Source organism: Dendropsophus ebraccatus, chromosome 1 (genome assembly GCF_027789765.1).
Source record: "Dendropsophus ebraccatus isolate aDenEbr1 chromosome 1, aDenEbr1.pat, whole genome shotgun sequence".
Taxonomy (NCBI): Eukaryota; Metazoa; Chordata; class Amphibia; order Anura; family Hylidae; genus Dendropsophus; species Dendropsophus ebraccatus.
Window position 1 is genome coordinate 185,848,197 of NC_091454.1, and position 27,835 is coordinate 185,876,031.

Genomic DNA, 27,835 nt, shown 5'->3' on the forward strand with positions numbered 1-27,835 from the left:
TCCCAGCCACTCACGTTTGATTGGCAGCCTGAGAACAGGAGGAGAACATGAAAACTGACCAATTGAGGGGTTAATGATTACTCTTCCCTTCTTATAGATCTTGTCTTCTCAGGGGTTTTGTCTGCATTTTGGCCTCCCCCTCCCTCCATCCTGAATATATTTACATTCTTTTATCTAAATGACGCCACACTCCTGAGCCATTCATGCAGACATAAAGAGTTCACAAACTTTCTCTTTGAGAAAAGATGAGACTAATGAGGTTTAAAGAATATGGGGCATAGCTTTATTCTGATAGCAGGTACATCTGAACAGTGCTTAAAGAGGAAGGAGAGATCAAAGTGCAAGATGCTGTCAAGATTGGAAAATTATCAACTTGCTGCCAAGAACATGAAGTCATTTCTTCAGTGTTTCCAGGTCTCCGGCACATATGACTTCATCGATTTCAAAATCATGTTCTGTAACGGGGATGGAGTCACAAATCTGCTCTTGAAAAGTCAATGCGATGGTATACGGTCTGCCAGAAAGATGATGACTGTAGCGCTCTAAGAAAGTGTCATAATATCCTTTACCCCTCCCCAATCGGTGACCTTTTCTGTCAAATCCAAGTCCTGGTACAAGCACAAGGTCCAGCCCTCCTGTAATAATATGGTTGTATGTAAGTACTTGTACATTTTAAAGAATATACTGCTCAATTAAACATTTTCCACCGTTTTTCTCCTGCAGCTTGCATGTTTTACAACACACTGCAAGCTGCTACCTTACATTTAAGGGGAACCTGTCACCAGATTTTACCCTACTAAACTCAAATCATGTTTAGCGCCAATAAATTATCATTCCTACCGTGTCCATGTTATGTCAGGCCACTGGTGGAATCCGAAGGAAAAAGCAGTTTTCCATATGCAAATAAGTAGCAAGTAGGCATTAGGGTGGAGTCAAGGCCGAAACTAGTCAAAGCTGTAAACCTGTGATCACGTCTGCAGGTGTGACTGATATGTACGGCACTTGCTATGTCACTGTCTGCAGCCACTAAATCTTGTGTAAGGGGAGACTGCTCCCCACTTCCATATAGCAAACTCCTTACTTATCGATCACACCTGCCCAGGCATGATCATAGGCAAACGGCTGACATTAGTTTTGGCCCTGACTCCACACTAATGGCTACTTGCAAATGACATGCGACAGAATACGTTTTTTTTCTTTTCCCTGGATTGCAGCAATGACCTGATATAAGATGAACATAGTATAAGCAGCTTAATAGGGTAAAATCTTGTGACAAGTTACAAACTTGTTATATGTTGATCAGTTATACAGAAAATAATAAAGATGCTATTCTTACCTCACCGTGGTTCCCCCGGTGTCTACAGGTCCCCCACTGAGCGATCCTGCTGCCAATTCCGAGATGGACTTGTCTTGGCAGTGACAGCCTGCTCAGTCAATCATTGGCTGCAGCGCTGTTATGTCTCACTCAGTGATTGGCTAAGCAGGCTGACACTGGAGACATGAGTCTGTCTTAGAAGTGGTGGCGGAATCATTCAGCAGGGGACCTGGAGACACCACAGGAGGACAATAGGGGAGTGCATTGAGGTAAGAATAGCAACAATAGGACCCTCAACTATTTCCCCTTTATTCCATGATGAGAAGCAATAGTTTTACCCTCTGGAATCTGGATTGGCATTGGTAATATTGGCTTGCCATGACCAAGCAGACTCTTTAGGCTGGAATCACACATGCAGTTTTTGATGCAGTTTTTTTTTTTAACCCAAAGTCATAAGTGAATCCAGAGGGAAATAGAGATGTGAGTCCTTCCTATATATATTTGCTATCCCTTTTTGGATCAACATTTGGCCCAAAAACTGCACAAGTGAATTCAGTATTACAGTAGCGTAATTTATTTAAAAGGAATCCATTCTACTATCTGTTTTTTTACAAAGCAGATGGAAAGAAAAAGATCATCTAATTCCATTTTAGTATAAAAGGATAGGAGACCTAATCCCTATGAAACAGATGAGTACTAAGCAGGTTGACAGAGTCTTTCTCACCAGTGGTCAATGCCTCCTCTCTGGAGTCTTCCTCTCCAGGCTGGGATATATTCCATGTGGTTACTGGCAAAAGGTTGATTTCTTCAAATGAATTGAGCCTCACCATATCCATATGTGTACTCCGAGGCCGGTAACGTGGAATAAAACACGCTTTGCCTTGATTGAAAATATCACGTATGATGTCACCAGTTTGGATCTCATCGGGCATATTCAGAAATACAGCAATGCGCTGAGCGCTCTGGTAGCGGTGGTGAGAGAGTAACTGCAAGAATATTTTATCATGAGAAACTGCACATAAATCTTATAATTATAAAATAACAACAACAAAAATTGTGTATGTCTGCCATCATACTGCACGTTAGACATTTAGTATCTGGAGCCCAATGGTTAGGTTTGTAAATCACACAGGCTGTAGACAGGGAGGGAAAGTAAATCACACAGGCTGTAGCTAGGGAGGGAAGGTAAATCACACAGGCTGTAGATAGGGAGGGAAGGTAAATCATACAGGCTGTAGCTAGGGAGGGAAGGTAAATCACACAGGCTGTAGATAGGGAGGGAAGGTAAATCACACAGGCTGTAGATAGGGAGGGAAGGGAAATCACACAGGCTGTAGATAGGGAGGGAAAGTAAATCACACAGGCTGTAGATAGGGAGGGAAGGTAAATCACACAGGCTGTAGACAGGGAGGGAAGGTAAATCACACAGGCTGTAGATAGGGAGGGAAGGTAAATCACACAGGCTGTAGATAGGGAGGGAAGGTAAATCACACAGGCTGTAGATAGGGAGGGAAGGTAAATCACACAGGCTGTAGACAGGGAGGGAAGGTAAATCACACAGGCTGTAGATAGGGAGGGAAGGTAAATCACACAGGCTGTAGATAGGGAGGGAAGGTAAATCACACAGGCTGTAGATAGGGAGGGAAGGTAAATCACACAGGCTGTAGATAGGGAGGGAAGGTAAATCACACAGGCTGTAGATAGGGAGGGAAGGTAAATCCCACAGGCTGTAGACAGGGAGGGAAGGTAAATCACACAGGCTGTAGATAGGGAGGGAAGGTAAATCACACAGGCTGTAGATAGGGAGGGAAGGTAAATCACACAGGCTGTAGATAGGGAGGGAAGGTAAATCACACAGGCTGTAGATAGGGAGGGAAGGTAAATCACACAGGCTGTAGATAGGGAGGGAAGGTAAATCACACAGGCTGTAGACAGGGAGGGAAGGTAAATCACACAGGCTGTAGATAGGGAGGGAAGGTAAATCACACAGGCTGTAGATAGGGAGGGAAGGTAAATCACACAGGCTGTAGATAGGGAGGGAAGGGAAATCACACAGGCTGTAGATAGGGAGGGAAGGGAAATCGCATAGGCTATAGATAGGGAGGTAAGGGAAATCACATACACTGTAGATAGAGATGGAAGGTAAATCACACAGGCTGTAGATAGGGAGGTAAGGTAAACCACAAAGGCTGTAGGTAGGGAGGGAAGGGAAATCACACAGGCTGTAGATAGGGAGGGAAGGTAAATGACATACACTGTAGATAGGGAGAGAAGGTAAATGACATACACTGTAGATAGAGAGGAAAGGCAAATGACATACACTGTAGATAGGGAGGGAAGGTAAATGACATACACTGTAGATATGGAGGGAAGGTAAATGATATAGGCTGTAGATAGGGAGGGAAGGTAAATGACATACACTGTAGATAGGGAGAGAAGGTAAATGACACACTGTAGATAGGGAGGAAAGGCAAATGACATACACTGTAGATATGGAGGGAAGGTAAATGATATAGGCTGTAGATAGGGAGGGAAGGTAAATCACATACACTGTAGATAGGGAGAGAAGGTAAATGACATACACTGTAGATACGGAGGAAAGGTAAATGACATACACTGTAGATAGGGAGGGGAGGTAAATGACATACACTGTAGAGATGGAGGGAAGGTAAATGACATAGGCTGTAGATAAGGAGGGAAGGTAAATGACATACACTGTAGATAGGGAGGGAAGGTAAATCACACAGGCTACAGATAGGAAGGGAAGGTTAATCACACAGGTGTACAACATAGGGAGGGCAGGTAAAGCACACAGGCTGTAGGTAGGGAGGGAAGGTAAATCCCATACACTGTAGATAGGGAGGGAAGGTAAATCGCACAGCTGTAGATAGAGAGGGAAGGTAAATCACACAGGCTGTAGATAGGGAGGGAAGGTAAATCACACAGGCTGTAGATAGGGAGGGAAGGTAAATCACACAGGCTGTAGATAGGAAGGGAAGGTAAATCACACAGGCTGTAGATAGGGACGGAAGGTAAATCACACAGGCAGTAGATAGGGAGGGAAGGTGAATCACACAGGCTATAGATAAGGAGGGAAGGTAAATCACATACACTGTAGATAGGGATGGAAAGTAAATCACATAGGCTGTAGATAGGAAGGTAAGGTAAATCACAAACGCTGTAGGTAGAGAGGGAAGGTAAATAACACAGGCTGTAGATAGGGAGAAAAGGTAAATGACATACATTGTAGATAGGGAGGAAAGGTAAATGACATACACTGTATTTAGGGAGGGAAGGTAAATGACATACACTGTAGATAGGGAGGGGAGGTAAATAACACAGGCTGTAGATAGGGAAGGTAAATGACATACACTAGATATGGAGGGAAGGTAAATGATATAGGCTGTAGATAGGGAGGGAAGGTAAATGACATACACTGTAGATATGGAGAGAAGGTAAATGACATAGGCTGTAGATAGGGAGGGAAGGTAAATCACATACACTGTAGATAGGGAGAGAAGGTAAATGACATACATTGTAGATAGGGAGGAAAGGTAAATGACATACACTGTATTTAGGGAGGGAAGGTAAATGACATACACTGTAGATAGGGAGGGGAGGTAAATAACACAGGGTGTAGATAGGGAGGAAAGGTAAATGACATACACTGTAGATAGGGAGGGAAGGTAAATGACATACACTGTAGATAGGGAGGGAAGGTAAATGACATACACTGTAGATAGGGAGGAAAGGTAAATGACATACACTGTAGATAGGGAGGGAAGGTAAATGACATACACTGTAGATATTGAGGGAAGGTAAATCACATAGGCTGTAGATAGGGAGGGAAGGTAAATCACATACGCTGTAGATAGGGAGGGAAGGTAAATCACAGAGGCTATAGATAGGGAGAGAAGGTTAATCACACAGGTGTACATAGGGAGGGCAGATAAAGCACACAGGCTGTAGGTAGGGAGGGAAATCACATACACTGTAGATAGGAATCTACTGCTGCTTTGGTCTCCGGCTGCTTCCTGATTATAGAGAGCACCTGGGACGTGAATTGTCAGGCCCGCTCAGCCAGTCAGCAGCCAAGGCGGGCTACAAACTACAATAATTCTGCACCACACTTTGACTAGTTTTTTTTTACCTTCTTTCTCCCTCCCCTTAGCTTGTAGATTGTAGGCCCTCACGGGCAGGGTCCTCTACCCCTATGTACCAGTCTGCCATTTATCATGTGAGGTGTTCTGATTTTGTAATGTCCTGTCACCCCCTATCACTTGAAAATCAAGGATGCTTTAAAAATAAATAATAATAGTAATTATCTTGAGCCTAACTCTGGTGAAGAACTGCAAGAGCAATCCTGCTAGTCTGATAACTGAAATCCCACAGCAATTCTAACTGGTCTTTAAAGGATTAAAGTGACTTGCAATGAATAAAATATTGATAGCCTACCCTTGTTGGAGAATGACATCAAAGTCCAACTGGTCAAGGTGCACCCATCATCACTCATGAGAACAAAGGGGGCTCAGTGCTCTGATGAGTGGTGAATACACAAAGAGGCATGGATTGCAGTGTAGTTTATATTTCTAGAATCAGTTTTCAGCAAACAGAAAACAGCTAAGCAAAAACAAAAACGCAATGTAAAAAAAGCACACATTTTTTGTGCGATTGTTTTATCAGTTTCTTTAGAAATCCCAACAAATGCTGAAGTGAGAGCCCCACACATAAGGATTCATTGGTCAATAAGAGGGGAAAAAAAAAGGTTGCACCTTCTTGCACAATGTGAGGTCAGCCTTAAAGGGAACCTGTCACCCCGGCTGCCGGGATGAAGCCTGCCTGACCCCCCGGTGGAGCCCCTTATACTTACCCCTTCCTTAAAGTCCCAAACCCCGTCCTGCCGCTCTAGTCATTCTCTATGGGCGTCGGACTCATCTCTGGTGAGCGCGCGCACAGCTTCCGAAGGGGATTTCTCGGCGGCGGGACGCGGTCCTGGACTTCGAGGAAGGGGTAAGTATAAGGGGCCCCACTGGGGTTCAGCGGGTTTCACCCCGGCAGCCGGGGTGACAGGCTTCCTTTAAGGTAACAGGGAGATTCACTCTCTTGTTGCTCTGACAGACAATGAAGAGAAAATAAAGGAGAACTCTGGCCAAATCTAAATATCCAGGATGGGGAGAACATAATAAAGAAGCTATGCTTAGGGTATGTTCACATCTCGTTTTTAGCCGCACGTCGGGCTACACGGCAGAAATCAGTGAAAAAAGGATGCTGCCGTGCAGCCCGACGTGCGGCCGACAGCCACATTGACTTTAATGAGCAGGACGGAGTCATTATGTGACTGTGTTTTGCTCATTTGCGGGACGTACACGGCTTCTGTGCAGGACTCAAAAGCGTAGTCGACTACGCTTTCGAGTCCTGCACAGAAGCCGTGTACGTCCCGCAAACGAGCAAAACACAGTCACATAATGACTCCGTCCTGCTCATTAAAGTCAATGTGGCCGTCGGCCGCACGTTGGGCTGCACGGCAGCATCCTCTTTTCACTGATATCTGCCGTGTAGCCCGATGTGCGGCTAAAAACGAGATGCCTATCCCCGCAGCGCAGCATCAACAGCTCTCTGTCTGCCTCTGTTCTTCACTTTCTCTCAGTCACATCCCAGCAGGAAATACCCGCTCAGCAAGTCAGTGACTGCAGAGGTGTCCTGCCTCAGTCACTGAGCTGGGACATGACATCACAAGACCAAAAGCAGCAGGGGTCTGTAAGCAGTCACGCTGCGCAGTGCAGGGGCATGGGGGCAGGTAAGTATAGATTCCCCCCCCCAGGATTTTTACATTTGGCCAGAGTTCTGTTTAAAATATGCAACCAATTCAATAAACATTGTGATTAATTAGTGGCTGTATCAGTACAGTTCTGTGAAGATTTAAACTGGGTAACAGAGAGAAGTTTTCCAGGACTGGATCCAGCTTTCCAGGCAACGTGGTGGAGTGGCACGGAGTGGAACAAACATTAAAAGAGAAGTTCTTCCAAAAGCATTTTTTGATATGTTATTTCTTATGGAAAGTTAGACAAATTCCTAATGTACATTAATTATGGGAAATTGACATATACTGCTATTTCCCTTAATTAAGTAGATCAGGGAGACTTCAATTTCTCTAAAAAAAACGTGACGTCACGAATCGGGGTGTAATTCCTATAGAGTGGCCAGCAGGGGGCGCAGCATATATCGAACCTTATGGACTTTATTGATGTCTATGGGAGATGTAATGTGTAATGTAATGTAATCTACACTTTACTGATAGACTATGTTTATGGGATAATTTGGGGAGCAAGGACATTTGCTCTTCAAATGGAAGGCACCGAGCAGGGAGGGAGAGAGGTGCCGATGCATCTAACTACTTCCCCCCTCCCTGCTCGGTGTAGTGGGACAGAAAAACACTACTAATTCTCCCATCATCTGCTCATAGTATGCTCCCCAGCACCAAGCCCCCACCACCATTGTGGCATGGGCAGACTGAGTTTATTAAACCAAATGTGGTTACCCCTTTGGTCAAATTCCTGGAATTTAAAAGTGTGGTCTACTACAAGTCCTACACTAAAAAAAAGTATTGAGTGACCTGAATAAATGGAAAACAGCGATTAGAAACGCCATCCTGTGTCCGGTCTGGGGAAGAGTCGGAAAGTCGATATTTTCTAATGGCAAGAGGTGCATGTGACACGTGTATCTAACTACCTACAGAGAGTACTACAAAGTGGGGGCAAATTATCCTCAGGGGGGGTCCTACATAAAGAGGCATAATAGTATATGCACACTGAGCAATTCTCGAGGAATTTCAAGCGGATTCCGCTTTAAAATGCATGCGGAATCTGCCTGAAATTCCGCCCGTTAAATTGCAACATTGCCCTTTTCCATAGATCATAATGGGCTGTTTCCGCCCAGTCGTGCACACAACGGAATTTTTAATTTTCCATCACGGATTTGCGCTCCGCCCATAGAAGTGTCATGTCAATTCTTTTGGCGGATTCCGCTAGAGAAATCCTATATAAGTCAATGGGGCTTGAATTCTGCTTGAATTTCGCTTGCATTCTGACAGAGAGGAATTTTAAGTATAAATCTTTTCTCTTCAATTTCTTTTGGAATCCACAAGAATTGCTTAGTGTGCATATACCCTGATAACTGCAGGACATCTACACACTGGGGGGCCAGCCTAAGGGAACTGCATGCTGGTTGCCCCTGCCCAATGAGGATGATTACCAGAGCAGCCTATGTAATGGGGGACACTTACCTACCCCAGAAACTGTCATATTATGAACGGGGAGGAATTTCCCCAAACAGCCAATCAGGTTCCACCTTACAAATAAGAGCTGCAATCTGATTGGCTGGCACGTGCATAGCCTCCTTAGCCCACTTGCTCTGTGCTTTCCTGAATCAACTTTATTTATAAGCGCACACAGCCACCATATGCTCTCTCTATATATATATAGTGCTAGGTACGGGGAGCACACACCTTCCGGGTGACCGCCTGGGACTGCTGAAGCTTCTCTAGGTCGCTCAGGGATGCTAGCCTCTGCTTCAGCTGAGCCCTGAGCGCCCGCTTGGCGGCTTGTATCGACGCCATCTTGGTACAAATAGGGGGAAAACTAAAAAAAAATATAACACGTTTCATTCCAGCTCCTCCCACTTCTGCCAGTGCCCCCCCTGCTGACTAGGCACTGTGACCCTATGTACCCGGGGCCATGCTCAGCTATCGTGTCTGGCATAAAGAGCTGTCAGCCGTTGTGAAACTACACTTCCCAGCATGCCATTGCGCCGCAGTGCACGCTGGGAGCTGCAGCTTTATAAACAGCTGATGGAGCACAGAGCGTTCCACCTTGATGACGTCATGCAACGTCACCAACCCAAGAACGAGTGACACCTTATGGGAGGGGCGAGAAGCCTACCATCACCGGAAGTGGAAGGGAAAACCGGAAGTGTAGAAGAAGGAAGTGACTGACACCGGTAGCGCTTCTCAGCGTAGCCCAGTCTTGTTGTTTGCGTTACGTAACGGGAGTCAAACCGGCGATAAAGACTAAGAGCCGGCGGCTGGAGCTACGGAGGCGGGAATCCAGGGACGCGGGGGGCGCGGCGCTCTCTGCTCTAGGCCTCAGTCTCTTCGCCTCCGGTCACATTGATAAAGCGTTCTCCGGGGACCGTCCACCCAGGGGTCTCCCCCCGTACCCTGACCCCCGCCTGTGTGTGAGGTGAGTGGCTGTACCATCGCAGGGGTGGCAGGGCCATAGCATTGTCATGGACGTGTCCTACACTGGGCGGCTCCTGGACATACCGGGGGTCAGGGGCACCGTATACTACATGGGCTGTGTACAGGCTTCTCTATGGCTGACAGCTCATCAGGTGGAGGGGCACCATACGGAAGCATCAGGGCAAACTGCGAGGGACATGGTCAAACCCTTTAAATATAAAACATAAGAACTAGAGGACACAGTGAGAGGTTATTGGGGGAAAGATCAGGAGCAACAGGAGGAAATATGACTTTACTGAAAGAGTAGTAGATGCCTGGAACACACTTCCAGCTGAGGTGGTAGGTAAATCTACAATAACAGAATGTAAACCTGCCTGGGATACACATATATCTATCCTGAGATAATATAATGGTGCACTAGATTCACCAGGTGATCCCTTTTCTGCCAGAAATCTTCTATGCATCTATTCTAGACCTTAAAGGGATTCGCGGATTTCTTTAAGGAAACAAATTGCTGCCTCCTCGAGCTGTAATATGACTTACCTTGGCGCTGTGGTCCCCTGATGGGTATCCACATCCAGCGCAGCCAATCACTGAGGCTGTTGTGGGGATGTGCGGGGAGGTTGTGTCATCAGGGGAACAGACGCTGGGTGGGGCATGGTGAGTATAGGTTATTTGACACTCTTGAAAACTTATTTTAGGGTGCGTTCACACGTACAGAATCAACAGCAGATTTGATGATGCACATATCAATGTAACTAAATAACTATACACAGCATCAAATCTGCTGTGGATTCTTTATGTTTAAGTGCACCCTAAAAGGGTATTACAGCTCAAGTAAAACCAAGATCCTTATACGTGATAGTAAAATTCCACCCTGGGGATGTCCAGATGCCAGGGGGTACAGTGCCAGGATATGTGACCCAGGCTGCAAGGACTAGGTTACATGGATGTCATGTGATCATCTGGGTGTGACATCATTATTACAGAACATACCATAGCTATGGATAAGGAGACTTTTTTTGAGTTTTGTTTTTTTCTTAAAGTGTACTTGTCAGATGTCAAGTTTTGATCAGTTGGGTCTGAATGTTCAGCACCTGACCGATCAGTAGAACAAGGAGGCGAGACCCTCTGCCACATGCCTCTCTATTCTATGTGAGCAACATGGGCCCCATAGTCTTACATTATGCTGTGAAATCGCGCATGCCCTTCACCCGGCTCAGTTCTGATAATTCTTCTAATAATTCTTCTAATTGTTCACACCCTTATCAATCAAAGATTCTGATATCTTGCTATGACAGATCAAACGTTTTTGGAAATGACAGTGGCTATTGAAGAAGAGGTCTGTTCTGCTTGGTCATATGCTTATCCTGCCATAGATCCAACAACGGTTGTGTCATTGATTTGTGCAATTACACTGAACGATTAGTGAAAAAATGCGAAGCTTGAGCGAACGATTGTGGAATTACAGCGAACGAATAACGATAACTTTAGGTTCAGATCTTAATCAACGACATACGAACGATCTTTCGATCATTGCCTGCAATTACACAGAACGATAATAGTTTAGATTCGAACTATATAACGTATTTTTCGCACGATAATAATAGTCTCATGTAATAGGGCCCTTAGTATGTGAGCAGTGGTGGAGATATATGTAATTGTGTGTATGTATCTATACCCCCCCCCCCCCCCCATCACACCTGAAGTGCTCACGTGTTTCTTGTCTTCTGTAACTGAGATCTCTTGAGCTTTGCAGCTTAGTTGGAAGGCATGGATTGCGGTCATGCTTGTGCCTGCTGATCCCGGAGTCAACGTCAGCAGCTACAAGCCTGGATACAGCTGTGTACACAATCTCTGCCTCCCCAGTCACACGTGGGCCCCAGGGAGACGCTTCTAATGGGTAAAATCTGACAGGAGTGATGAAAGGGGGAATCTACACATGACCCAATTGCTGTAGGTTATACTTGTCTGTAAGATACAGTAGTGGACAAGTGGTGGTAGCAGCACAGAAATAATAACAGTGCAATTTTTTTTTTTTTTTTATTAATACCCCTGCAAGTGTGTGGGTTTTATGCTTTTAATTTAATCAAAATCTGGTTAGTCACATGCGGGTACAGCTGACATATCTGGGGGGGGCTTTTTTTCCTGGGACCGGGGAGGAGGTGGCTGAGGGAAACGACGTCCACTCACCTCCCCAGTTCCAGCGCCGGGTCCCGCATTGCGGCGCTCCGGTCCCCGGCCGCTTTCTGGTGTCTGACGCTGGCCCGAGACGATACGTCTCAGGTCCGCTCAGCCAGTTAGTGACAGAGGCGGGATCTGAGCGGACTTGAAACAGATCCCGCCTCCGTAACTGACTGGCTGAGCAGACCGGAGCGCGGCGATGCGGGACCCGCCGCTGGAACCGGGGAGGTGAGTGGAACGTAGTTTCCCTCAGCAACCTCCTCCCCAGTGTCAGGAAAAAAATACCCCCCCCCCCCCCCGTCGGACTACCCCTTTAATTGCAAACAAGACCTGACCTGGAGACAAGAAAGGGGAAAAAGTGGCAATTGTTTTTGTAGCACTGGATAACCCCTTTAATATCACTTGGCTATATTTTATTCAGATTCCTTCTGATCATTTCTTGCATGTCTTAAATTTTGTTACAAATCCCTTTAAAAGTTCTCTGGTGCCGCCGTATGACACATGTAAAGTTGGAGCCATAATAGAGGAATTTCAAGGAATTCCTTTTCTGAGAAGACTGATATAGGGGACTGCTACTCTCACTACCGGGCTTGTAAAGTGACTGGACTTTGGTAGAAATTATCAGAACGACAAGTTAGGGAATGGCCATAAAATCTTAAAAGGAAAGGTATATTAGGTGGTATTGTATTAACAGGAGGTTGTGATAATATCTTGGCTTTACAGGTGGGTGGCAGCACTGTGTAATGGGCCGATGGTATTGCTTACAGTATAGGAGGAATTCCTCTAAGAACAGAAGGGATTTCATGGTGTTTTCCAGTGTTGTGTAACCTGCAGACAGTATACGGCACGGCACACTCCTGTATACAGGACGTGATTCTCAGGATGATGACTGATTCGTTTTTGTTTATTACATTACAATTTACATGTCTACCCTGCTTTCACCTTGTATGAACATGTTTAGTCTGAGCCCCCTTCCTTCCAAACGTGCTTCCCAGGTGCTTTCCTCAGATCCTATTGTTTTGCCCTGTAATCCCTTGGATGCTGCTGTGTCCATGGGAACTCTCCTTATTGTAGGATGTGCGGCTTACAGCTTACATGGAGCCTGTGTCCTTTTACGTTTCTTTGTGTGGATTAACACCTAAGGGAAAAGGATGACAGCTTGGAGGTTGCGACACTTGAGGAGGTGTTTGTATCCGTAAAGGGTGCACTTCCTCCTGGGCCAATGCATAAGTTTTTATTCTTTGTAGTATTACTATGCTGTATGGTGCACTCTATTTAGAGAGTCCATTGCCTGGTAAGATGGCACATGGTAGTCCACGGTTCCTACTTGTTTTCATGAATGTGCCGTCCTATATGTTAATCAATAAAGACATCTTAATGGTATAAACATGATGTTGATGCAACATCAATTACCTTAATGCACTGTGACTTATGGCCAAGATATTTTGGGAGTGTGTTACACTAAATGATGGCATGTACCTGGAATCTGATGGAGGGTTGTGGCAGGTATGTGACGTCTGCTGATGTTTATTCTTTAAGGGAAATGTTTGCATTGGTCACTACTTTGAGTAGTGGTGGAAGTTACTAGACATTAGATGCCAGCCATCAATAGAAAAGATCTCCGTAACTGTCTGTAGGTTTCTGCTGTCCTATCTCAGGGTGGCATAAACTAGTGACAGAGAAGCTGAACAGAATGATGTATCACTTAGATTGTTCTGTGCAGCTGATCCAGAGATCATCTCAATAATATTGACAATAAGTAGTCATCTCCATTATGTGCATGAGCCCAGTAGTCCCGGATATTTATGAGAAGCAGAAAACTCCCCCCACCAGCTGCTGATTAGCAGTTATCTATCCATGTGTGTATAGGCAGTAAGCTGTAAATCAGCTGCTGGAGGATGGGGGGGGGGAGGTGTGGCAAGAATCCTGTTCTCCTGCATATTAGAAGAACAGGTAAACAGAATGATGTAAGTAACACCCCGATCTTCCCTCATTTAAAGCAACATAAACCTAGTCACAGAATCCTTTTAAGGCTAGTCTATGGCTCCTGTAATGCGTCCATGTTCTAGTTGAGAAGGAGTTGCACATATGATGAGATAAACATGCTCAATAGAGGATGAAAGAAGAGAGCAGCTGCTTGTGACACTTCTGCCTCAACAAGTAGAGCTGGGTCTTGTCAGAGACAATGTGGTATTTTAGGTGCTTGACAGCTGCTAAGAAGGGCACACAGAGCTGGCAAGTGCTCCCAGCTGCCAGGACTTTCCCCATTGCTGTGTTGTGACTGAGAGATTGTACAATTCAGTTGTAGGGATGTACCTGTAGAGACCTTACAGGAAAGGTAAATGATGCACATGGGAACAGACCCTACTTGCTAGGGTGGGAACACTTTTAGGCATGCTTTGTGACCTGTCCAGAGGTCATTCTACACCAGTCGTGTCAAACTCAGGCCCTCCAGCTGTTTTAAAACTACAATTCCCATCATGCCTGGACAGCCACTGTCCAGGCATAATGGGACTTGTAGTTTTGCAACAGCTGGAGGGCCTGAGTTTGACATCCCTGTTCTACTATGTTGTCACCTGTCACTGTAATCCTATCAGTGATAAAGAGGACACTGCTAGAAAGTGATGTGTACAGGATGGGAAATGTCAGCTTAGACATTCAAACACACCGTACATCAGGCTGCACCTCTGTGCCATTGTAAGTGTACATAAGCATGAAGGTTTGACTAGGTTCAGAGCACCCACCATCCTAATGCTACATGATGCCGGCCTGCAGATTCAAGCTCTGCAGCAGTCATGATCTACAGAGCATGTGAATGCTAGGGGGGGCCTTAGTTGTAGGTCTAGTGGTCAGTGTGAAAAATGTAAGATTTCCGGATTCTGATAGGAGGACATTGCATATATTGTTTGTGTGAGGCAGGAAGAGACCCCTGCGCAAACAGTATGTGGCCATTGGAGCCAGTGGTGTCATCACAGCAGGCCTGGTGGGGAACGCCAGATCATTCCTTAGGAGTGTACACGTGCCAAGACCACATGTGGCACAATATTTCAGCCGTGGATCTCTTTGGATATCCCTGGCTTTAAAGGAGTGTTATTTGCAATGAAAACTAGAGAAATATAAACCTTAGCTTGCTTGTTTTTCCTGTGCTGTTTCCCCCCCCCCCCCTTCAACATGAGGGTGGGGTTGTAAAACCATACCCACATGTATTCTGTAATTTGCTACTGGTTTCCAGTGTGAAGTACTGTATGTTTTTGTTTTTTCCTCAGACTAGTGAAGAAGTGAATCCTTCGGTATTGCCTAGGATTCTGCGTTACCATGTGGTCTTAGGGTTCATTTACACAGAAAGATTATCTGACAGATTATCTGCCAAAGATTTGAAGCCAAAGCCAGGAACAGACTATAAACAGAGATCTGGTCATAAAGAAAGCCTGAGATTTCTCATTTTTTCAAATCCATTCCTGGCTTTGGCTTGAAATCTTTAATCTGTCAGATAATCTTTCTGTGTAAATGGAATCTAATGATTGTGTGTTAGTAGCTTAGATTTATAGTATCTGTGACTCAGAAGACATAAATAGTGCAAGTGTCTGTCTATCAAGCACATTGAGTAAACACCTACAGTGCAGGGAGACTTGGTTCTCTTAATGACTTCTCCAAGAACTATTTGCGAAAAGGTTTTACCATTTACTGACTCTTTTAAAGGCATGGCCACCCTGCAGTTACTACAGATGGGTGCCCACAATATTCATTAGGGGTGGGTGGGCAGCTGTGTTAGTGCCCTGAAAGAGTGTTATGAGATTTATCAGCCAAAGCCATAATGGATTTGTAAAGAGGAGAAATCTCAGTCTTTTCTTTATGACCTGTTCTGTTTATAGTCTCTTCCTGGCTTTGGCCTAAAAAAATTCTGTCAGATAAATCTTTGTGTAATCGCACCATAACACTCTTTCAGGGCACCGATACATCTAATGGTGTAAACGCACCATTAGATGTTTGGCACAAACGTCCAGCAGATATGGTTGGTAAATCTACAGCACGTGGATGTTAACCTGCCTGGGATATACATAAATCTATCCTAAAATAATAATAAAGGAAATAATAGGGCAGACTAGATAGATCGGGACTGCAAAACACCTATGGAACAGTATTCAGACTGCAGAATCCTCTGTTTATTCTTTAGTATTGATTAAATAGCAGCCACATAGTGTTCCTGGAGGGAAGCCGCTGCTGTGCAAGTTTGCTTCCACAACACTTCTGGGAAAATTATATAGTGGATAAAACAAACATAGAACTTTTTTTTTTTTTTTTTTTTTTAAATACAAACACTATACATAATCACCAAAACCTCTTTGTGTAAGAAACCTGGAAAAAGAAGGATCATCGTGGTTTAAAAGGTACCTATAATGGTGTTCCAGAAACTTGGACCATGTGAAAAGCATTAAAGGGGTTATCCAGTGCTACAAAAACATGGCCACTTTCTTCTAGAGACAACATGACTTTTGTCTCCAGATCAGGTGTGGTTTGCAATCAAACTCCATTCACTTCAATGGAACTAATGCTATGTTTACACAGAGCGATAATTTGCCCAATTGATCGTTTAACAATTGTGAAGCAACGATTTGGTTTTTATAACGATCAGCATTTAGACGAAAAAATCACGCAAAAATTGTTAGACAAATCGTTATTGCGATCGTTTTTAAGACCGCTTAAGCCTATCTCACACATAGGATGAATCTGTGAAAGACTGTTTACACAAAGCGATCTGCGAATTTTCAGCGAATGACCAACAACGATTTAAGAACATGTTGAAAGATCACGATGAACAATTTCTCGCTCGTCGCTTGATCGTCCGCAGTGTTTACACGGAATGATTATCGCTCATATGCGATCGTTAGACCTTGACTGATGACTAGAACTGGTAGGGAGAAGCGTGCGGCTGAGAGATCCGCTTCTCCCTTCTCTCCAGGACGGAGCCATAGAGTTGCATCACGAGGTCAAAGAAGAGAAGGTGTTTGGCGTGGTCTTCTCCCAGCTCATTCTAGTGATCGGTCAGGATGCGAACTCCCAGACTTCTCCTCTCCCGGGCTAACAATAAGCCTACACGTTCTGGGCATGGAGGAGCCAGCTTTTCCCATAGGGGATGGGTGGAGGGTAAGCTCCAAGATGGAGGCAGCCACTCCTATAACATGTCAAGATTTTTGAAAGATCAGGGAAACTAATAGCTGGTTATAAGAATCTGTCTTGCTGCTGTGGTCTTATAGGGTATAGGATGCTGGCTACCATTGTATGTTTATTATGCTGTTTTTGAGCAGTCTTTCTGTTTATATGCTCCTGAGGGCATATGGTGCACTGGGGGCAATACTTTAGTTCTCAGTGCACGATCAGCTCGGTGTCTCCTTATAAATATTCATCCAGTGATCTGGAGTTATAGCACTGCAGAGCATTGGATGAATATTCATAAGGAGGTGGTGGGGGTCGGTACACACAGTGGTAAGGTACAGCACCCGGTGTACAGAACGCCATTACCATATGAATAAATAACTGATATTGCACACAAACAGGTCAGCAAAGAAGCCTTCTAAAGGTCCATTAATAGTCAGCACCCCGGCCCTATGGAAGCATATCAGCAGGATAGATTCTTGTATGCTGCTAGTAATTTCCTTTTAACATAGCATTGCTGCCTCAGGGCCAGGACGTCTTGTGATCCCTGAGGAAATAATGAAATGAAAGGTGTTTGGGAAATCAGTAGGAAGCAAAATGGGTCTAATCCCATTTTGTGAAGAATATGAAATCATTCCTTTATTATAAGGTAGACTTAGTGTCACTGTCGTTAAAATTTTTATTGCAGAAATTAATAGTACAGAGGATTTTAAGAAACTTTGTAATTGGTTTTATTAGCCGAAAAATGAATTTTTATCATGAAAAAGTAGTTTGAAGCTCTCCCCCCTGTCTTCATGATTTTCCTATGGAGAGAGAAAGTAAAGGCAGCAAAACAGGACAACAAAGAGTAAATTTACATTCACATCGTGGGCTCTCTCCTCTGACAGTCACCATGGACCTCTCTGACCTCTAATTAGGGCTCTGAATAGCTCCCCCTGCTGAGCAATCCTTTGTTCTCAGCTCTCAGCTGCCCATTAATCTCCCTCCTCCCCCCTCCCCTCTTCATAGAACAGACAGATCCGACTGATGAAAAAACAGTGGAGATTTCCTGATTCTGAGGACTGGATGACAGAAAGGAGAGGAGGGGGGGCCTGGGAAAAGGCTTTCTACATACAGATAATGGCATATTTGGCTAATAAACCCGCCTTTGTGGCATAACCTAAAGTTCCCAATAAGGGATGCACATTAAAGTCCGGCCAGACCTATTTTTTTTTTTTTTTTTTTTAGCAAGTGCTGTGGAGGGGGGGGGGATAAAAGAAATAACATGCTCTTACCTCCCCCACCCCAGCGGTGGTGGCCGCATGGTCCCGGGTCCCCAGCCACTTTCTGGTCTGAGTGGGGACCTGGGTCATGTGTGAGGTCTGCTCAGCCAGTCAGGGACTGTAGTGAGGTCCTGCCTCGGTCACTGACTGGCTGAGCGTACTTCACGTCACGACCCGGGTCCCCGCTCAGACTAGAAATTGGATGTGGACCAGAGTGGCTGTATGCGCCCACCAGTGCTGGAGCGGGGGGAGGTAAGAACATGTTATTTCTTTTATCCTCCTCAGCACTTGCTAAAAAATGGATCTGGATGGACTTCTCCTTTAAGGAATGTATGAAGCTCTCAAGATGAGAGATGGCTCTTTGAGTATTCTCATACTTGTAAATTTAAAAAATTCTGCTCCAAGAAATGTAAACCTCTGCAGGGAAACACCCTGTAATAAACTTACTGACATGGTTAGTGGTAGCTGGTCATTATGGTTACTGGTCAGGTCCCACATTTTCATTATTGTTGTATTTAGATAGCATTGATTAGATTTGTATTTTGGACACATGTATTTTTTTTCTTGACAATCATGATATCATGATTTCCAATGTAGTCTTATGTTCCCAAAACTTCTTTTTTTTTTTTTTTGTTCTTTTATGGCTGTCGTTTTGATGCCAAAATATGTCCATACGTAATAGAAAAACATGACTGCTTTCTTTTAGAGACAGCACCTCTCCTGTCCTTAGTTTGGCTGCAGGTTTTGCCGCTCAGTTTCATTGAAGTGAATACCACACACAACCTGAGGATGGGAGTGGCGCTGTTTTTGCAAGAAAGTAGCTGTGTTTTCTGTAATTCTGGATAACCTCTTTAACGTGGGCCTGGTATTTGTCACCTCTGCACCTTTGGACACATTTAGTATTTACACTGTAAGGGGTTTCCTGTGTGCACACGAAACTGGGTCAAAACCAGATGGGAACAGACCCTAATAGGGGACAAAGCCAGTTTCAGGCCCTACATTGTCGTCTGACCAGCAAACGACATGGCTTCCCCTAGTTCCAGGGTACTAATAGTTTTTTCTGTTCACTTTGGTTTTAGCTGCATGGTGGATGAACATGGCGCAAGAGACAAACCATAACCAAGCTCCTCTACTTTGTTCAAATGGTTGTGGCTTCTATGGTAATCCACGCACCAATGGACTATGCTCTGTCTGCTACAAAGAATATCTACAAAGGCAAAACAGCAGCAGCAATGGCAGAAATAGTCCTCCAGGTAAGTGAGAAGTCATCTTGTGTATTGGGTCTCACTACCTGTATAGTATATAACTCTGTTAACTATGTTTTTTTTTTTTCTTGTTTCCTATTTAGTAGTGTCAGTGGGCAGTGGGGTGGAGGCTTCCACTCCACAGCATGTAGTCAGCTCAAAGGTGGATGAACCAGCAGAGCCTGTGCCTCCACAGTCACAAGACAGGTAAGTGCAAGTGTAAAAAGACCCCAGCTCCCCAACTACTATATTTTGCTGAAACTCCGATATTCTAGTTAGGGGATTTCAGGATGCTGCTTCTTAGCATTATAAGGTTTCTTAGGGTCCTTCTACACACATGGATATCTGACAGATTTTTGAAGCCAAAGCCAGGAATGCATTTGAAAAGAGGAGAAATCTCAGTGTTTTCTTTATTACCTGTTCTCTGTTTATAGTCTATTTCTGGCTTTGGCTTCAATAATCTTTTAGATACCTGTGTGCAAAAGGACCCTTGGGCAGCAGTAGATGTGTGTTAGATATGCATATTCTTCATAACATTTCTCACTGGACTGTGGCCTCTATTCTGTTGGTTTATGTAAATGCTTATATTATCTCTGCAAGCCTTAGCCAATCCGACGTCTCCCCCTTTCCCTCTCACAGTGTGCAGATTATGGCACACTGAGGGATGTTACTGCAGCTGCATCCCCTTCCTTCTAGTCCTCTATTTACTGTATTCATTAAGATGGGATTTAAAGTGTCACAGTTTTTTTTTTTGCAGAAATCAATAGTACAGGCGATTTTAATAAACTTTGTAATTGTGTTTACTAGCCGAAAAATGCATTTTTATCATGAAAAAGCAGGGTTAAAGCTCTCCACCTGTCTTCATGGCTCTCTTATGGAGAGGGGAGGGGTTGAGGGAGATGAGGCACCAAAACAGGACAACAAAGAGTTAATTTACAGCTACATCACCGGGCTATCTCCTCTGAGGTCAGCACTGACCTCTCTGACCTCTGAATAACAGGTCCAACGGTGTAATCCTTTGTTCTCTGCTGCCGACTAATCTCCCCCCCCCTATATAGAACAGACAGGTCCCGACTGATGTAAAACAGTCGAGGTTTCCTGATAATGAGCAGTGCATGAGAGAGAGAGGAGGGAGGGGGGAGCAGGGAAAAGTCTTTTTAAATGCAGATAATGGCATATTTGCCTAATAAACCCAATTACAAAGTTTCTTAAAATCGCCTGGACTATTGATTTCTGCAAAAAAAAAAAAAAACAATACGTCAGTGACACTTTCTTATTTTTTTTTTTTTTTTTTTTTTTTAAACCTCTTATTAAAGGTTTAGAAACATTAAACGGAGAACTACTGGTTGATGGGATTGTTTTATTCCAAATTAAAGCGTACCTGTCATTAGAAAAAAATGTCAAAAGTTTTGATCAGTTGGGGTCTGAGTGTTCAGACTGAGATTGGTCAGTAGAGCCAGCATTCTTCTCATCGGTCACGGTCTGAACTCTCAGACCCCGATTGATCAAACCTTTGACAAGTCATACAGTCCATCTTCATCATCTTCACTCTACATCCAGCAATACAGTTCTTTCTTTATCATCTTAATACTTTTTTTCCTACCCTTTTTTTTTTTTTTTTCTTTCTTATTGCAACTTTCCCAAATCCTTTAAATTGAAAAAAGGATAAACCACAAAAAATTAAACAAGTTCCCTTTAAGTACACTTTAAGGCTGGGTTCACACTACGTATCTTTCAGTCAGTATTGTGGTCCTCATATTGCAACCTCAACCAGGAGTAGATTGAAAACACAGAAAGGCTCTGTTCACACAATGATGAAATTGAGTGGATGGCCGCCATATAATGGCAAATATTTGCTGTTATTTAAAAACAACGGCTGTTGTATTGAAATAATGGCAGTTCTTTACCGTTATATATGACGGCCATCCACTCAATTTCACCATTGTGTGAACAGAGCCTTTCTGTTTTTTCAATCCACTCCTGGTTGAGGTTGCAAAATACTGACCAAATACTGACTGAAATATACTGTGTGAACCCAGCCTGAGACTGTGGGCATAGTCTAGGGTGGGGTATTACTAGGCCTTGCCTTAAGAATTTACTATTACTAAGAAGATCACTCGGAATCGTGGTCCACATTTGATGACTCCTGACTCGCATTTGATTTGATGTTCATGAATTCAGAGTAAAGATTCTGAGAATGCTACTCTTTATGGCAAACTGAATAGAACATAACACTGTAGTTGCCACTTGTTGCCATATATTTACTCCTTGCCTCCGTAGATAGTCGCCTGTGTTTTTTTTAGTCATTTATTCATATTTTGCGTTTCTGTCTGCCAGTTCTCTTTCCCAACCAGAGTCTGCCTCGTCTTCGCAAGGTGAAACCACAGATGACAGAACTGCTGAATCAAAGGAGGCACAAGGTTAGTACTGTATTCTTTTTTTCAGTGCCAAATGGATTGTGTTCTTTCTGGGCTTGTGTGTGGCATCTGTGTGTGATATATATATATATATGAGTGCAGAACTAGTTTAACTTTCTTATGTATAATTGATGTGCATGTATTCAGTGCCTTTGAACATTATTCATGATAAAGATGCAATATCTTACTGATTATGCATATTATCTAATGTATTTTAAAGGGGGTTATCTCAAGATGCTAACATATTTCCTCTCCACAGTGATATGGCGTATTTGTCTAATCACAAGACTATATAGGCTCCTATAGTGGCAGAGTGAATGTTTGACCACCATTTTATTCACTTACTATGGGAATGTTCTTCTTCAGTCCTATATTGAGTGAATGGAGTGGCAGCTGCTAAGGATGCACACTGCTGTCAGGTTCATTTGTTGGAGATCTGTTGGGATTGGTGGGGGACCCAAAGGTCAGATTCTCCATCATGTGATACTTATCCTGTGGATGGGTAATATGTTAGATGCTTCACATAACCACATTAAATGTGATGTGTAAAGTTGTAGTGGTGATGTCACCCAAAACGCAGGAGTGTTGGCCACCTCGAAAATAGGCTAGAGGTCAGATCTCTTACGTGCAGTGAACTTGAACATAGATTTTTCCCAAAAAATCCTTGGTGGATATCACTTGTCAGTCAGTGTTGGGGTTGAAAGGATTTCTAGAAGTGTAATCTATAAAAATCGGGGTGTAGTTTTTGCTAGAAAACTGGAGGGGACTTACTTAAAACTAGCTATGGAAGGTGTTGCTATTGGATATTCCAGATTGCAGACTCTCAGAGAAGGGTTTCAGTTTTTCAAGCATAGAAAAGGGGGGAGTTCAGCGCAGTGTGTTGCAAGAAGGCTCGAGAAGGGGCAAGAGAAATCATAATGAAACAGAACAGACGTTAGACAGTGATGATGATGGTAAGTGATTATTTGCTTTGGTGGGATTTTATCCTTTGTACAGGGCAGAGATGTGATGGAGAGTCATTTTGCATAATTACAATCTATCTTTTCTGTAGCTGCAGCTTCAGATAGTGCACAGAATTCTTCTGAAGAGCAAGAGCGCTCCCCACAGAAGGCCAAAGTCAAGAAGACAAACCGTTGCCACATGTGCCGCAAAAAAGTTGGACTTACAGGTGTGTGTGGATGTTTCTTGTATACTGTTGTGTATGGTCAGAGATGGTGTTGCTTAGCTTTATGCTGACTGCTAAGTTGTCATTGAGAAATACCTGTTGGTGCTGTCTGTGTGCTTCACCCCCTAGCCAGTTCTAATAACCTAGCCGATCTAATAAAGTCTGGTTCCATTATATGGAATTCAACTTGTGCTATTAGTTGGCTGATCGGATGGGGAGTGAAGCACACTTCACCTGGCTATGGCGCACTAACCCACTGGGTCACAGGAGTCAGACCTGGTACCATCCTTACTTTTGTCATATCTGCAATGTCTTAATGTTTCAAAAACCTTTTTGACATGACAAGTTTTCATTGCTCAAGGTGTGGGTATTCAGACCCCTACCAATCGCCAGAACGAACTTCAAGAAGTACTTTTCCTTCTCTTCACATCTCTCTGCCCACTTCAGAAGGAAGGGCTTTATGAACTTCTATAGAGAACCACAGAGCCAAGCACTTCTTTTGGTGATTGGTGGGGGGGGCTAAACACCCTGACCCAGAGTGATCAAAACTTTTGTCATGTGAAAAGTTTTGTGAAATGAAAGTAATTAGGTTTTCTTTGCACACACAACATTCATTATATAAGCTACAAACCTTTGTATTGGTTGATCAACAAGAAAAACGTGCAAAATCAAATCATTCTATTAGGTTGTGCTTAAAGGAGACCTACGGAAAAACTTTTCATGTACTTCCCTCAATGGGTTGTCTCAGGATTAAGGCCATGTTCAGACCTTGTAAGAGAAGGCCTGCAGTACCGGATGATCTTTAGCGCCACTGAGTTCTGATCCGTGCACGCCCACATCAGAACTCTTCACTGCACACTATGGAGCGTGCGGCCGGAGAGACTCTCGCTCCAATGTGCACTGACAGATTCTCTGCGGCCGCTATTCAATGAATAGCAGCCGCAGAAAACTGACATGTCAGTTTCTCGTGGCGCCGCTAGGGATCCTGGCCGGAGTGTATACTATGTGTATACACTCCGGCCAGGATTTCTTAGCCGGCAACGTCGCGTATATTTTCGTATTAATCACGGCCATAGTTTTACGAAAATATATGTAGCCTAATGTTACTGTACAGGGAGATGCCAGTGAATGGTGAGTGAGCCATGTCTTCTCAGCTTTCCCTGGAAGCTGCATAGTTGGCTTACCTATAATGACTCTTAATAGTTTGGACCCCTGCTGATCCCACATTGAGAGCATATCCAGTCTTCTATTAGTGACACTCCTGAATCAGATTGAAGCTCGCTTTAAGCTATATATGTAAGTTTTTGCTAGGATGAAATGTGTTGTAAAGTCACTGTTTGCTACTATTAATATACACTTTTATTTTTTTGGCCAGGATTTGACTGCCGGTGTGGGAATATATTCTGTGGGACACACCGTTATTCTGATGTGCACAGTTGCTCCTATGACTATAAAGCTGATGCAGCTGAAAAGATAAGAAAAGAAAACCCCGTTGTGGTCGGGGAGAAGATCCAGAAAATTTGAAATTAATCCTCAGCCTGTGTCCTGGATGACACCTTAATAGTGGTGTGGACTATTGTGGGATACCGAGTCATACGGCCCACCTTTTATCATCTTGACTCTACATCCAGGAATACAGTTCGTTCTTTATCATCTTACTACTTTTTTTCCTCCCCTTTTCTTATTACAACTTTCCCAAATCCTTACAGTTGAAACGAGGATAAACCACAAAAAAACAACTTAAACTCTTTAAACAGTCTCCGGGTTTTTTCCATACTGTGCACAACTGTTTATGAGGGAGCGAGGATGTGATGGAGTGCAATGTACTCTCTGGATGTGACTTGTCGTTACATCTCTATGATCAGACTCCTGACTCTTTATCCCCAGTGTATTCATCCCAGAACTGAACGGATCAACATTTTATTGGACCGGATTAATCATGTGTGCTTGAGCTCTGGCAAATGCCCTTTTTACAACCGAGGAGCGTTTATTATTTTTTTTTCTTCTGCATCATATTGTGTGATTGAGTGGGTGATTTAAGAAAGGAAATCTTTAATTCTAGAAAAACAAACGTATCCATTTTAGTGTTGGAATCTGTTTTCTTTCCCCAGCGGGTCCTGCATGTGTTTGCTCAGAGCCCAGCCTACTCTGATGGTTTCAGGTAGTAATGTCTCGCCTGCACTAGGCAGTACTAGTTGTGAACAAGGAAAGGGCTCCGCACAAGTCTAAAAGGCTGGTGCCACAAAACTGAGCATTTATTTCAAAGGCCTTCCGTTTGCTTCTGGCCGTTAAAACATTATAAATTTAAACTATTTTTGTTTCATTTTTATAGTAGATATAATCAAACGTGTGAGCGCCGGCCACATACTGGCCCCTCACCAAAGGTTTTATGTTTATGTCAGTTTGATTTAAATAAAATCTAAAAGCTTGTGTCTTGTTTTAGTTCTAATACACACAATGGCTGTATAACATGCCTAGACACTGTATGCTCTTTTATTTCCCTGGGTCCTTTAAAAGAATGTATCATCATTCCTAGCCCGGCTGTTAGTAAATATCTGGATACCCCATGAAACCACAGTTCTGGAGCATCTTTTCTTATAGCTCTGTCATTTGCTGTTCCTCCTACTAGAATGACTCGGTAACCAAGTGGGTATTACCACTGGGCGTCAATGACACTATCCAATTGAAGGGGATGGTTCCATGCCCCGCAACTGGTAACAACCACTTGGTTGAGTCATAAATTTCTAGTGAGCAACAGAGGAACGACACAACACGGCTATATAAAAAAAATAAATAAAAAAAAATCTAAAATTGTTTAAATGGGAATACAAGTATTTTACTAAAACAGTCAGGAGTGACAGGTTCTCTTTATGCAGACTTTATTCTGAAATCTTGCTTTATAGGGGTACTCTATCCTGGGCTCCTCTTTCAGAATCGCCGGGGAGGGGATGGGTGAAATTGGTCACATCCACTTACCTCTCTGGCTCCAGTGCTGCCACCCGCATCCACCTGATCCCCTCTCTGTCTGCTTCCTGGTCTGATACAGGACTTGTAATGTGGGCAGGCCCTCTCAAACATTCAGCGGCTGTAGTGGGGTCCTGCCTCTGCTCCTCTCAAGTCCTGTCTCATACCAGCAAACGCCTAGGGACTGGAGCAGTTGGATGTGGGTGGCTGCGCTGGAGCTAGGAGAGGTAAGTGGATGTAATTTCTTTTACCCACCCCTTCCCCGGCAATTGTAGGGGGAAAAAAGGGTTCTGGACAGAGTACCCACTTTAATTGTCGGAAACTGTGCCACCTTTGACCACTGGATGTGCCTGATATCTTCAGTTTTGCCAGGACTTGTTGCCACATTGTGCTTATCCAAGATAACCATTTTACGCTCAGTGCTCACACAGATTTTTAGGCTTCACTTTGGTCAGTAGTTCTACCAAAACCAGGAGTGGGTGCCAATCTTTCCATATTAGTTTTTCTTATCCACTCTGGTTTTAGAATATCTACTGACCATAATAAGGCCCATAATAATGTGTGAACATAGCTTTAAGCTGCAGAACCAGACCCAGGCTGTGATGTAGTTTCTGGAGAGAAAGTAAAGCCTTATGTGAAAAAGAAAATAAAAATATATGCTGTTACACAGTTAAAGGGTATATTGACCTGCTACAGTTAACCCCAATCCACTGGATAGGTGATAAATGCTATATCACTGGGATCCCCACAAATCAGGAGACCAATTTGGTTTTAGCCACAAGATTGTGAGCCGGAGTTGGACTGGAACAGTGCTCAACCGTACGTCCTGCTGCTCCAATTTAAAATAAGCGTAGCCTTTGAACCAAAGGGGATAGTGTCTGCTCTTTTGGGAGTCAGACCTCCACTGATGTAGAATTTATCACTTATTTAGTGAATAGGTGATCTCTGCAGGCCGGAATACCCCTTAGGGTACGTTCACATGTACAGAATCCGCAGGAGATTTGATCCTGTGTTCAGTTATTTAGTTACATTGATATCTGCAGCATCAAATCTGCCGCGGATCCTGTACATGTGAACGCACGCAGTTAATGTTTTGTTTTAGAAAATATTGCTGTTAACGTAATTTGCGTATCTGTCATGCCAACCTACTGTTTTGTGGGAAATGTAATTATAAAGTCACATGTAATAAGTCAGCTATGTAGCTTTAGTGCTTTTGAAAAATTTTAATTTTGCCGGGGTCATACAAAAAACCTTATTATGCTACATCTGACGCTCCTGTCCAGTTCTGTCTGGTCCCATAATCTTCTGTTCTTTTTCCACTTCTGAGATGAACATTTGAAGCAGGATTTGCCCACTCCGCCATCACTGGATGCAGCAGTTCCCATATCAGTGATGGGATGGGCAAATGGGTAGATTCTGCTCAGAGCAGGAAGACGAATGAAGGTCATGGGACTGGTTGGAGCTGTGGGGGACCAAGGTTAGAAAAGTGTTTTTTTTTCTTCCAATTTTTGCACAGCCCTTAACCAGAATTTGCTGTGTAGCCCCAGCCTTAGGGTAAATTCACACGGGCATCTCGTACAAGAAATCCGATGATGTGCTGGCACCTTGCCAATCAGATGTTGATGTGTAACAGTGTGAAATACAAAGAAAACTCCTTTTAAAGGTAGCCAGTCAACCCAATTGGGCTGATTTGGTTCCCAGGAGCAATGTATAAAGCTTCTGCAGCAGCTGCGGCAAGTACCGACCGCGGCTGTTGCAGAAGCTTTATACTGGAGAAAAACGAGTTTTATTCCCTGGGTGTGTAACAGGCAGAGGCGGGGAGGTAGTCATCTGGGTGGAGGCCAGAGAGGCTAGTAACGGATCTCTCTGCATGTCAATCATTCCTGCGGAGCGT

General features: G+C 43.8%; 2 protein-coding genes across 5 annotated transcripts; one reads left to right on the top strand and one right to left on the bottom strand.

Annotated features, from left to right (window-relative positions):
- Positions 1-260: 260 nt before the first annotated feature.
- MTHFS (methenyltetrahydrofolate synthetase) lies at positions 261-10,143 on the bottom strand. Of its 3 annotated transcripts, none has more exons than XM_069986772.1 (3): positions 10,095-10,143; positions 2,040-2,301; positions 261-635 (listed from the first exon to the last, which is right to left on the bottom strand). In XM_069986772.1, exons 2-3 carry the CDS (start codon positions 2,245-2,247, stop codon positions 394-396), a joined length of 450 nt encoding a protein of 149 aa, XP_069842873.1. In that variant the 5' UTR covers positions 2,248-2,301; positions 10,095-10,143; the 3' UTR covers positions 261-393. The 3 variants fall into 3 exon arrangements, with proteins under 3 accessions (XP_069842873.1, XP_069842868.1, XP_069842882.1); XM_069986767.1 differs by lacking the exon at positions 10,095-10,143 and adding an exon at positions 8,820-8,952; XM_069986781.1 differs by lacking the exon at positions 10,095-10,143 and adding an exon at positions 8,598-8,618.
- ZFAND6 (zinc finger AN1-type containing 6) lies at positions 9,216-25,407 on the top strand. Of its 2 annotated transcripts, XM_069986749.1 has the most exons (7): positions 9,216-9,552; positions 19,231-19,404; positions 19,500-19,602; positions 21,733-21,815; positions 22,625-22,765; positions 22,864-22,980; positions 24,353-25,407. In XM_069986749.1, the coding sequence occupies exons 2-7, from the start codon at positions 19,242-19,244 to the stop codon at positions 24,499-24,501; spliced, it is 756 nt and encodes a 251-aa protein (XP_069842850.1). In that variant the 5' UTR covers positions 9,216-9,552; positions 19,231-19,241; the 3' UTR covers positions 24,502-25,407. The 2 variants fall into 2 exon arrangements, with proteins under 2 accessions (XP_069842850.1, XP_069842858.1); XM_069986757.1 differs by lacking the exon at positions 22,625-22,765 and having other exon boundaries at positions 9,230-9,552.
- Positions 25,408-27,835: the final 2,428 nt, after the last annotated feature.